This window comes from Microtus pennsylvanicus, chromosome 15 (assembly GCF_037038515.1).
Source record: "Microtus pennsylvanicus isolate mMicPen1 chromosome 15, mMicPen1.hap1, whole genome shotgun sequence".
NCBI classification, from domain to species: Eukaryota; Metazoa; Chordata; class Mammalia; order Rodentia; family Cricetidae; genus Microtus; species Microtus pennsylvanicus.
This window is the reverse complement of record NC_134593.1, coordinates 16717120-16729826: the sequence shown is the minus strand read 5'-3', so window position 1 is coordinate 16729826 and position 12707 is coordinate 16717120. Positions and strand designations below refer to the sequence as shown.

Sequence of the window (12707 nt, the reverse complement as noted above, 5' to 3'; positions counted from 1 at the left end):
AAAAACAGGCATGGCTGGTCTGAAATTCTATTTACGTCTTTGCCTAAACCCGAATGGTATCAGATTCCCAACGTAGGAACTCCCAGCGCAGAAGGCTGGGCTCAGTCCTCTGGCACCCCCTGCTTCTTCTGGCCCATCCCCCAGGGAACCACACCCCAGTGTCGCCTGCTGCCAGTCTTCTCTGCTTACTCTAACCAGAGCCGTGTTCCCTGAAAGTTCGTATTAACCAGAAAGTAATTGGTAAGATTTGGAAATACCTGAGGATTTAATAAAAATGAAAAGTTTCCTCCATTCTCCTTGATATCAGCCTGCAGCTTCTTCTTCTCTTGACGAGGTAAATGTTTGACTTTCAAGCAGAACGTACAATTTGCAAAGATCCCTAAAGCCATCCTGGAAGAAAAAACGGTTTCGAGTTACAGGCTTCAGCTGCTGTTGTCATTACTGATTGTCATCTCTGTGTATATGATACACTGAACACACCCCTTCCATACCTCCACCCCCTCACTCTGTGGTCTCATTCTAGACACTTTTACTTCTGGATACATACATATGTATCACATACATACATACATGTGTGATTTTATATGTTTATATGAAAGTCATGACGCACAAATGAGAGAAAATATATTTGTCTTTCTGGGATTGGCTTAATCTAGTTGCATCCACTTTTCTGCAAATAACATGATTTGCTCCTCTTTATTGCTGAAAGAAATTCGATTGTGTATATACATCATATTCCCTTATCTGTTCCTGTTGTCGGACACCTACGTTGGTTCCATAATTTAACTATTGTGAATAAACATTGATGTGCAAATATCTCTGTGATATGTCAACTTGTTTTGTCGAGACTCTTTGAGCCCTTGATTCCACTGTCGCCCTCTCTCTCTCCCTCTCCCTCCCTCCCTCTCTCTCTCTCTCTCTCTCTCTCTCTCTCTCTCTCTCTCACACACACACACACACACACACACACACACACACACACACACACACACACACACGATTTTTGAGACAGAGTTTTTATGTCGCCCTGGCTGGCCTGGTACATACTTTGTATCTCAGTCTTGAACTTGTAACAGTTCTTTGGCCTCAGCTGTGTCCTGGGATCTCGGCTAGCTCAAGTCATAGCATTTAAGGAGGTACTTTCCAGCCAATACCGCTGACAGTGACTTTAGGGAAGCGAATCTACATCAAAAGGAGTATCCTGCTCCCCGTCCCCTTCCCATCCTCCAGCCACGAATCAGGAAGCCTGGCTGCAGGTTCTTACTATGCACCTTCCCACCATACAGAAAGGATAAAATGAAGCCACAAGGTCTCTCTCTTTCTCTCTGGTGCTGGGGCCTAAACACTCCTTGGAACCCCCACCACAGTTACTGTCCATTCGGTTCTCTGCTCGTGGTGGCAATAACAAACTTCTTAGTCCCCAGGAATGTGTCACAGTGTCCTCTTGAACCACCCATCCCATCCAAAACCCAAGGCTAACATGACCATCCTAGCTTGCAACAATATTAATATATGTTGTTTTTGGAGTACTTTTTAGTTTTCATGGCTGATATTATGACTAAGAATCCTTTCTGTGGGTTCGTAATGCACGTTATTGAAATTGTAGCTGCTCTGTGCTGACTGGCACATGCAAAAACTAGTAAGCTTTCTCTTTTTCTTTTCAAGACAGGGTTTCTCTATGTATCCTTGGCTGTCCTGGAACTCACACAGTAGATCAGGCTGGCCTTGAATTCAGAGATCCACTCACCTCTACCTCCTGAATGCTGGGATTAAAAGCATAGGCCACCGCCCTGACCCACCAGGAATTAAATCTTTAATCTATGCTTTATTCAGAAATCCAGAAATTTGGCGGTTTATTTGGTAATTTGGTAATGGGTTGACATCTTAAAGATCTGCCTTCTACCTCATCTTTAGGCAGGCTGTATGCAGAGGAGAAATAAAAACGGCCTATCATTCCAAGGTTTAGTGATGGAGGAAGGTCATTGGTTAAAATAAAAGAAGCTGCTTGGCTCTCATTGGTTAGGAGATAGGTGGGAGGAGTAAACAGAACAGAATGCCGGGAGGAAGAGGAAGTGAGGTCAGACTCCTCAGCTCTCCTCTCCTGAGCAGACGATTCAGAGAGACGCCATGCTACCTGCTCCAGGGAAGACGCACGCTATGAAGCTCCGACGCAGGATGGACTTAGGCTAGAATCTTCCCGGTAAGCGCACCTAGGGGCGCTACACAGATGATTAGAAATGGGCCAGAGCAGTGTTTAAAAGAATACAGTGTCCGTGTAATTATTTGGGGCATAAGCTAGCCGAAGCCGGGCAGGGCAGGCGGCTTGGGGTCTTGGGGACACAGCCCTGCCGCCCTTATTACTACAGTTTAGTCTTTGGTCATGTGATCGTGTCTTTATGGCTGCTGATGGTGGAGCCCTCCATCACATGGTCTCCTCTCCCTGTGTGGCGGGGGTTGGGAGGGTTGTGTACACCAAGGACACTCTGGGTCTCACATTCCTCCTGCACACGATGACAACATCACACTGAAGGTTGACTCAGAACAATCAGCAGGATGTATGTGCAGCTTCCTTCCGCCAGAATGAAGAACAAACGTGCTGCCATAGTGTAGACTATGAAGGGCCCTCTAACTATGAGACATAGTTACTGTGGCTCAAGAACACATAGACGCTTTCCCCTCTCTCTCCCCCTTTCTCTCTCCTTTCCCGCCCCGCCCCCCTTCTTCTCATGCTTCCCTTCTCTTATTTTCTTGAAATGCTAGAGATCCAACCCGGGCTGCGCTGAAAGCCTTTGTCATTGAGGTGCACCCTCGTCCCCCAGCACCAGAGCCTTTACTTCTAAAGTAAAAATTAAATGACAAGAGGCGTGAAGGTTTGGCTTGTGACGGCCACCACACAGAACACAAAATGACCTCCATTTACCAAAGATCCAATCTTGGCAGCTAGCTCTCGCTTTATCTGTAGGGCTCCATGAATCCGTGACTTTCAAAGATGTGGCTGTGCACTTCGCAGAGAAGGAATGGTTTAGCCTGCTACCTGCTCAAAGGGTCCTGTGCAGGGCAGCCATGCTGGAGAAATAGGAACATACGGTCTGTTCTGGTGCTGTCCACTTCAGAAAGAGCTCTGATCGCTTAGCTGTAGCAAAGGAAAGAGCCGGGCTCGCCCAGCCAAAGGGAGCCCTCGGTAAGAGGGGCTGGGGAGCAGACCTCAACGGGTACATCTCAAAACTAACGGACATGCTCAGTTAGCTGAAAGAATAGCACAGGCAATGAGCTCAAACGTCCCTCCAACTCAGTGCTGGGACGACAGAAGAAAGCTCAGTTTTTGACCTTAAAAAGGTCAGTTTACCAAGGAAGGGACTGATTTAAAAGCCATGTTAAATTTGCCGGGCGGTGGTGGCGCACGCCTTTAATCCCAGCACTCGGGAGGCAGAGGCAAGTGGATCTCTGTGAGTTCGAGGCCAGCCTGGTCTATAAGAGCTAGTGCCAGGACAGGCTCCAAAGCTACAGAGAAACCCTGTCTCGAAAAAACCAAAAAAAAAAAAAAAAAAAGATACTCTTTTCACTAAACTTTTATAAAAATTTTCATTTTTATCATATTAAAAAACACCAAAAATTGAAATGCTTTATATTTTCAAATATTCACCTAGTTTTGTTTATACTTGTTTTGTCATTATTGGGGAAAATCCTTGTTCATTTATTTTTTATTTTTGTTTGTTTTTCATTCTCTAGCACATGCTGGACTTGAACTCATGATGTAGCATAGTTCATAAGTGCCTAGGTTACAGAGTGAGCCACCACACTCTTTCTTTCTCCATGTGTTCCCCATTGCTACCCTTCCTTACTATTTTTAGTGTTTTATTTTATAGTCAATAAACTTACAGCAGTAAAGTCCCCAAATCTAGAGAAAGAAAACAGATAGACAGACACAGCTAGGAGAATGCTCCATGGCATGGACTAGTCAAGATGTCAAAAGCAGAAGCAAACAACATAATGGGAAAGTGTCAATTTGCCTACAGAGCCCAGAACATAATCTCATCTTCAACCTAAAAGCAAGGAAAGAACAGGACTGAATATTTTAAATGTTGAATATAAATGCCTGATGACCTAGATTACTCTGTATCCAGCAACTATCACTTAAATTTGAGTGAGGGGCTGGAGAGATGGCTCAGTGGTTAAGAACACTGGCTGCTTTTCTAGAGGTCCCGAGTTCTATTCCCAGCAACCACATGGTGGCTCACAACCATCTGTAATGAGATCTGGTGCCCTCTTCTGGCCTGCAGGCATATGTGCAGGCAGAACACTGTATATATAACAAATACATTAAATAAATAAGTAAATAAAACCCACTTGGTATCCCTCCAAAATAAATTTGATTGATAAACAAAGGCATTCCAAGAAAAGCACAGACTAAGGCAGTTCATAGCCAACAAGCCAGCTTGCAGAAGACACTTCAAGAATGACGCTCATACTACCACAGAGGAGGAAAAATAGCCTCAATCAGAAGAGCAGAAGGAATAACACCTTTTTGGGAGGCATGAAAACAAAGCGGGGCCAACTTCGCAGTAAGCCAGCAAACTCTTATCAGGAATAGGGAAAAAGAAGAGACCAAACTATCCACCCGGCCAGGAAAACAACCAACAAAAAATAACAGGAAGTAGTAAACATTTCTCAATAATAACCTCAAATGGAAAGGGCTTAACTCACCAATTAAGAGACACAGTGGGGGCGGAGAGAGAGAGAGGAGAGAGAGAGAGAGAGAGAGAGAGAGAGAGAGAGAGAGAGAGAGAGAGAGAGAGAGACACTGAAAGACTAAAGGAGAGGCTCAGCCAGTCTGGGCTACAGCAAAGACGGATCTAAGAGGGAACTTTATAGCTATTATTGCTTACACTAAAAGACCAGAGTAGGGCAGGGTGTGATGGCATCCATCTCTAATCCCAGCACTCAAGAGGCAGAGTGTGGTTCTCTGAGATTGAGGCCAGCCTGGTCTACATTGTAAAATCTAAGCCAGCCAAGGCTACATAGTGAGACACTGTCTCAAAAATAAAACAAATCAGTGTAATCTCAAACTAATGATTCACCCCTAACTTCTTAGAAAACAAGAACAAGTCAAAATCAAAAGTTGTAGATAGAGCAGAAATGAATGAAACAGGCTAAAAAAGAACGAGGCATGGGTTAGCCAAACGAAAAGTTGGTTCTTTGAAAGATAAGCAACACTGACAAACTTCTAGGCAGGCTGACCAAAAATACAGTTTGAGGAGTGTCTGCACAGTCACGGGCTGACTCTTCAGTGTCAGCTAAACTGGGCATGGTGGTACAAGTCTATAATCCCAGCACCACAGGTGGCCGTAGAGGGTTAGAAGTTCAAGGTTATCATCAGCTAGACAGAAAGTCAGAGAGAGAGAGAGAGAGAGAGAGAGAGAGAGAGAAGTTAAGAAATTAGAGATGGAAATGGGATGTTACAATACCTTGGAATAAAATGCACAGTATCTTTGGGAATCCTATAACTTGCATTACAAAACAAAAAATGAACAAACAACAAAACAAAAGCCCTAGAAAATCTGGAGGAAATGAATAATTCCTACAAATACATGACCTACCAAAATTAAGTCAAGAAGACACAGACAACTTAAGCAGCTGCTACAGGTACCTAAGTTGGGATAGTAATAAATGTGCCCACAAAGTGGCACACGGTACGGGACGGCTCACTGCCACAATCTCCCATACTGTTAAGAGGAAGCCAACACCACCAACTCTTCAAACTGCTCCTCAGAGCTCATTCTACAAAGTCAGTATCACCCTGATATCAAACCAGACAGGACACAACAACAACAACAAAAAAACCACACACCAAATTCTCCGACAACTACAAAATTCCTTAAAAATATTGTAAATCGATTTCAAGAACACATTTATAAGATCACACACTGTAAAAGTTAGTTTCATCTCAGGGATGTAAGCCCAGTTCAACATATCCACACCTATAAATGTAATACAACGGACAAAAAGATTTCATGACAAAAATCACATGATCACATCTATCAATGCATTAAAGGCCTTTCACAAAGTCCAACATCCCTTCATGACAAAGGCCATGAGAAAGCAGAAACAGAAGGGATGAACCTCAACATAGTAAGAGTTAAACATGACATTTCACTAAATGGGGAATTTTATATAAAATTAGAAAAGAGACAAGGGTAACAACTCTCCACTCTTTTCAACATAGTGCTAGAAGTCTTACTGGACTAGTGAGATGAGAGAGAAATGAAAGAAACACACACGGAACAAAAGAGGCAATTCATCCCTATTTCCATATGACGTGACGCCATCTTCAAAAGATCCTAAGGACTCCACCAGAAACTTTGCACTGTTGATTTTTATTGACGTGATGCCATCTTCAAAAGATCCTAAGGACTCCACCAGAAACTTTGCACTGTTGATTTTTATTGCATTTTTTTGTTTACTTTAGGTATTTGTGTTCATTGTTGTAGCTTTGGCTAGCCTAGAACTTGCTATGTAGACCAGGTTGGGCTTGAACTCAGAGATCTAGCTGTCTACCTCTACTGCCCAAGTCCTAGGATTAAAGAAAGGCATGCACCACCACACTTTCTGGGCTGGTTTAGTGTTAAACTAGGGTCTCGTTGTACTGGCTGTAGAACTCAGTGTGAAGCCCAGGCTTCAAACTCACGGTGATCCTCCTGTTTTAGCCCTCAGAGTGCTGGGATTACAGGTGTGTGATTCCATGACTGGCTTCTACCAGAAGGTCCTTAGACTTGGTAAGACTCTTAGAAAAGTGGCAGGAAACAAAACCAACAAAGATAGGCATCCTTTTTATGAACCAATAACAAACTTGTCAAAACAACTCTAAGGGGGGGGGGAGGTCACTTCTAAAAATCAAATTAGAAGCTAATTCCAGTACTCAGGAGGCAGAGGCAGGCGAACCTCTGTGAGATCGAAGCCAGCCCAGCCTGGCCTACAAGAGCTAGTTCCAGGACAGGCTCCAAAGCTTGTCTCGAAAAACAAACAAAAAATCAAATTATAAATAAATCCAATGAAAGGAGGTGAAATACCTCTATGAGGAACACTTTAAAGCACAATCGAAGAAGAAACTAGAAGGAGGGCCTCCCATGTGCTGACAGAATATTATAAAAATGGCTGTATTATTGAAAATGATCTGCAGATTCAAAGCAATCAAAATCCCAAAGATATTTTTCTTTTTTTTTCTTTTTCTTTTTTTTTTTAATATTTATTTATTTATTATGTATACAATATTCTGTTTGCTTGTATGCCTGCAGGCCAGAAGAGGGCACCAGAGCCCATTACAGATGGTTGTGAGCCACCATGTGGTTGCTGGGAATTGAACTCAGGACCTTTGGAAGAGCAGGCAATGCTCTTAACCTCTGAGCCATCTCTCCAGCCCCCAAAGATATTTTTCAAAGAAGACCAAAAAAAAAAAATCCTAAAATTCATGTGGGTGCACAAAAGACCCCCAATAGCCAGAGTGATCCTTAGCAGAAAGAAGGATGCTCTCAGCTCAGGTACACTGCAGAGCCATAGTAACCAAAACCCCATGGTACTGACCTAAAAACACAGATGCCATAGAACAGAGACTCTAGGGAGCCCACACAGCTACAGAGACCTAACTTCTGATAAAAGTTTAAAGACCACACAGCAAAGAAAGGCTGCCTCTCTAGTAAACGGTAGCGGGTAGTCTTCACATTTCTTCCTTTCTGGAAGTCCTAAGGCTGACCCATCAAGAACTGTCTTCCTATCGGCTACCCTGCCATCGGTCCCAAAATTGATCATATCTTACTTTTCTTTCATGGGCTCTTCTCCACCTCTGTCATCATTTCTACATAGAAGCTAATTCTACTTAGGAGCTATGCTTTATTTATATGCCTAGTTAGAATCCAGACCACTTTAAAACACTCACGCATAAAGCCCTGGGTTATAGAAAAACCTTCTGACATGATCAGCATGGCCAGACTAAACGGTGCCAACAGCGTACGTCTGGAATGGGAAACAGACGTTCTGGATGCATCTCCTTGGCACACAGCATTAAACTATATACCTAAAAAGTACTTCCGGAATAAGGATGGAGTCAAATGCGATGAAAACTTCTGCAGCACGCTCTTACTCAGGGCGTCTTTCCCCTTCAAACACCATGGTTAGTTTGCTACTATCAATCTATTGTCATTTACAGTCCAGAATCCACAGAAGGCTGAGGTCTACCCACTCCATCCCCTAATGAATCATTTGGAATTCCAGCAAGAACTATTTTATTGACTTGAATGTCTCATAATGGGGCCTTAAATAGGATTCCTGCAAGAAATACCACGCTGGGAAATAAGTCATAAAGTTCATAAGCAAAAGGAACCTGAAGAGGAAGAGTTCATTTCATCTCACAGCTTACAGTCCACCACGAAAGGAAGTCAGGGCATGAACTCCAGACAGAAACCTGAAGGCCAGTGGTTCTCAATCCGTGGGTCACGACCCCAGGGTCAAAGGACCCTTTCACAGGGGCATAACACCATTGGAAAACAGATATTTACATTACGAGCCATAAGAGTAGCAAGGTTACAGTTATGAAGTAGCAACGAAAATAATTTTATAGCTGGGGGTCACCACAAGAAGAGGTGGCAGCATTAGGAAGATGAGAACCACTTTTGGAGGCAGAGGCCAGGGAGGAACGCAGCGTACTGGCTTGCTTTCTGGTTCTGCCCAACCTGGTTTGCTTACACACCCAGGACCACCTGCCCAGAAGAGACACCTACAGTGGGCTAGTCAGTTAGCAAGAAAATGCTCCTGCAGACTCGCCCCCGAGGCCAATCTGAGGGAGACCGTTCCCCGAGGCAGTCTCAGTCTTCCTAGGTGCGTCAGCTTCACCATCAAGAATAGCCAGAACGCAGGAAGTACCTTCTAGTGGCGCAGATGCACAAATCCAACCCAAGGGCAAACCTACAGGGTGTATTTCTTCACCTCTTTTTCTTTTAAATAAATTGTAACTTTGACACAGACAAGGCCCAGACAGATAAGAACTTCTCTATTCCCGGTCTTGGCTAAAAGTGTAAATTAACCCACCTACTCCTTTCATTTATTTTTAAGTTTTTGTCTTAATAGGACCCAGAGCTAAGTTTTACAGTCAGCTCTGGCTAAATTTCAACTCCAGACTTCAACAAGCTCTTTTCTTCCGCTACCCTGCTTCCTACATATGCCGCAGTATTCACCAAACTATTGTACTTTTGCATGAGTTTCCTTGGAAATCTAACTTTCAGAGAGTAGGGTTCTGGGGCGGTTCTTCGAGGGCGTTTGGCCACACAGAACAAGGTTGACCTCCCGGGTGCACCCGGCCTACGGCCGCGACCCCTGAGCAAGGCGTCAGCCGAGGTCACGACAGCCACCCAGCTAGTACTACCAGGACCCTCAGAACGACCAGACGCACCTGCTTGGCGATCCCGGTGGACGTCCTCGGCTCCGGACAGTCGGCTCCTGGGTCCCCCGCAGCCAGCGTTCCAGCCGCGGTGCTTCCGCTCCCGGTACAGCGGGGCGGGACGGGGCGGGGCGCAGAGGGGCGGGGCGGGGCGCGGCGGGGCGGGGCCGTGGCTGCCTCCAGAATCCCGGGCCTGCGCCGTCGCCAGCGCCCCTTAGCGCTTAGTGGAGTGTCTCGCCACCGTCCCCGCTGGCGGCTGCTTTCCAGATCAACCTAGCCTTCAGGACTTTCGGTTTCGTCTCAGAGACTGTAAATTGCCAGTAGGGGTAAATCCAAATTTTGAATCTGGGAGACGTAATGTATGGTGACTTTGACAGAGAAGTAACTGTGGATGGGTGCTAGGTAAAGTACCGGAATCTCAGGACAGGTAAGAGACAAGTTTCCCAAATGTTTGGGATCAAACAGGAGAAGTTAGGGCTGAAGAGGTAGCTCGTGGGTAGAGTACTTGACTAACACTCGGGGGAGGCCTGAATTCGAGTTTCAGCATCATCCGTGGAACAAAAGGAAAACTTCCTGAGTTTGAAGCTCACAATAGATCCGCCTCTAACCGGAGACTCACATGTGTGGGTCCTGGGTGCTGGGTTCAGAAATGTACTGAGTGGGGACTAATTTGGAAATCCTTTGATTCCTCAGAATAAGATGACCAAAATGAGAATGAAAGGTCTGGAATAGAGAAGTGAGTGTAAAAGGAACGGGGCTGAGTGCTGGCGCCGCGATTTATTGCTGGGGAGTTGTAGACAAGGTACTTCACGTGGGTGCGGGGTTCAGGTTTCATCATACAACCTATTTTATGAGGTTGTATCCGAATCACTTTATACTGGACGTAACTATTCGCTTCTATAATCTCAGCACTGGGGAAGCAGAGGCTGGAAGAATTTAAGCAGAGCCTGGCCAAACAGCTAATTCCAGGCTGGGCCAGGCTGCAAAGGGAGACACTATCTTTTTTTTTTTTTTTTTTTTTTTTTTTTTTTTTTTTAAGATACGGTCTTACTGTGTAGCTCTGGCTGGCCTGGAACTCACTGTGAAGTTCCAATGAACTCACAATGAAATGATTCACCTCCTGCCTCTGGAGTTACTACACCAAACAGGGAGACCCTATCTTTCAAAAAGAAATCAGCTTATGATTTAAAAGACAAATGGAAATGTATAACACAATCCGTACAAAGCTCATCAACAGGCACACGGTGTGTAAAGGTATAATTTGTGACCGAACCCTGTAGGCGTGGAAAGATGGAGATGTACAATGAGCATAGCTTTTGTGTGTTTTCACATGAATCGATCATATTTTTATATAAAAAGACCAAGGCACCAGAAATATTCTATATTCAACAATTCTAGGTAAATTTATCATAATAAAAATCATAGAAAATACCATCTCTGAACCTTAATAAGATGAAACTGGAAACCTGGAACAGGGAAAATTGACAGCAGAAAATACATGTGAGTGAATGTTTCCACAAAGCACACCAACATTGGCGAGACATAGTAAAAGTGTTCTAAAGGAAATTCACACTTGTGAAAGCCTGCATTTGTGTATGTGTGTGTACGTGCGTACGCCTGCGTGCATGTGCACAGGTGCATGTGAGCACAGAGGCCCCCACAGCCAGAGGACAGCTTTGAGAGGTGGCTCTCACCTTCCACTGTGAATCCTGCAGGTTGAACTCAAGCCATCAGTCATGGGGAACAAGTGCTTTTACCTTGAGCTGAGCCACTTCACAGGCCTGAATGCTTACATTTAAACAAGAAAAGGCCAAACCGACAACCTGACTCTACACTCAAGGAACCAGGAAAAAAGGAAAATGAAACAAAACAAACAAAACAAAAAGCCGCCTGGTATCAAGGCCCTCACCTGTAGTCTCAGAGTCTGGAAATGCTGAGGGCGGGCTGCTGTATCGCTATAAATGTGGGGCTATGGTGGACTACGTAGTAAGTTCTAGGCCAGTCTGGGTTACAAGGTAAGACCCTGCCTCAAGAAATATATATAATCAGAACGTATAAAATGGTTTATCTAATTACTGTATAATGTAAAGCATCACAGATGTGTAATAGAACATTATATAAGGGTCTAGAGGCATGTGATGGCAATTTTACTGTTACCTTGGCACTCAAGAAGTCAAGGCTGGATGATTATAAGTTTGAGGCCAGCCTGGGCTAACCTCAAATTTATTTAAAAATAAAATAAAAAAATACAAAGCCAGGTGGTGGTTGCACATGGCTTTAACCTTAGCACTTGGGAGGCAGAGACAGGCGGATCTCTGTGAGTTCGAGGCCAGCCTGGTCTATAAGAGCTAGTGCCAGGACAGGCTCCAAAGCTACATACACAGAAAAACACAGAGAAACCCTGTCTCGAAAAACAAAAAACAACAAAAATTTATTTGGCTTACTGATAAAGCCCTACTTAGTTTGTAAAAAGTCCTGGAATGGATCTCTAGCATTAAAATTGAATGAAAAAAAAAAAAGGAGGGAAGATAGCTCAGGTTAGCACGGTCAGTAAAGTGCTTAAGACACCAGCAGATCAGCAGAAGACCTGCATTCGATTCCCAGCATTCAGAAAATAAAATAAAACATGTCTGTGCACAGTAGTACATGCTTGTAGCCTCCGTGCAGGGCAGCCAGAGAAAGACAGGAGGATCTTGTTGGTCAACCACTTCAGCAAAACTGGCGAGTTCCATGGTGGAGGTGAGGGGAAACCTTGCCTCAGAAATAAAGTTAAAAAGTGGGAAGCAATTGAGGACGCCCAAGCTAACACTGACCCTCTGGCTTGGCCTCCACAGGCAAATCCTCTTACACAGATGTACAAACCCTCCCACTTGTATGCTTACATGTTCTAGCAAACACACACACACACACACATACACACACACACACACACACACACACACACACACACACACACACACGCTCTCTAAGCACAAAATTGTTCTTGAACTGTTCTTTGGTATCCCTCCCCGGTGTGTTAAGTACGAATGGGTTTTCTGCAGATTATCTTTCTGCTTAGACAATGTCCTGACCTGAGGTCGTCCTTGTGATCAAGCAGCCTAACTCATGTGAACACGCCCTCACGACTGTATATAGCCTAATTCCTGTGAACTTTGCTCACGTGACCTTGCTTAACCCTCAGAGCATAAATCGTCTGATGCCCCAAATAAAGTCGGTTACTCCCTGAGACTCTGGTGTGCCTCATTTTCAGGCTCCACTCTCCCAGGTTCATACTGCCAAT

The 12707-nt window shown here is 44.4% G+C and overlaps 1 protein-coding gene across 3 annotated transcripts in view; it reads right to left on the bottom strand.

Annotated features, from left to right (window-relative positions):
* Positions 1-9539, bottom strand: part of Parp4 (poly(ADP-ribose) polymerase family member 4) — a 91177-nt gene extending 81638 nt beyond the window's left edge. Inside the window, exons 1-2 of one of the 3 annotated variants that reach the window (XM_075949007.1) lie at positions 9440-9539; positions 258-390 (exon numbers count right to left, since the gene is read on the bottom strand). In XM_075949007.1, the coding sequence (XP_075805122.1) occupies positions 258-389 (132 nt within the window). In that variant the 5' untranslated portion in view covers position 390; positions 9440-9539. The remainder of the gene's footprint in view (positions 1-257; positions 391-9439) is intronic. The other 2 variants (XM_075949009.1, XM_075949008.1) reach the window with 2 other exon arrangements.
* Positions 9540-12707: the final 3168 nt, after the last annotated feature.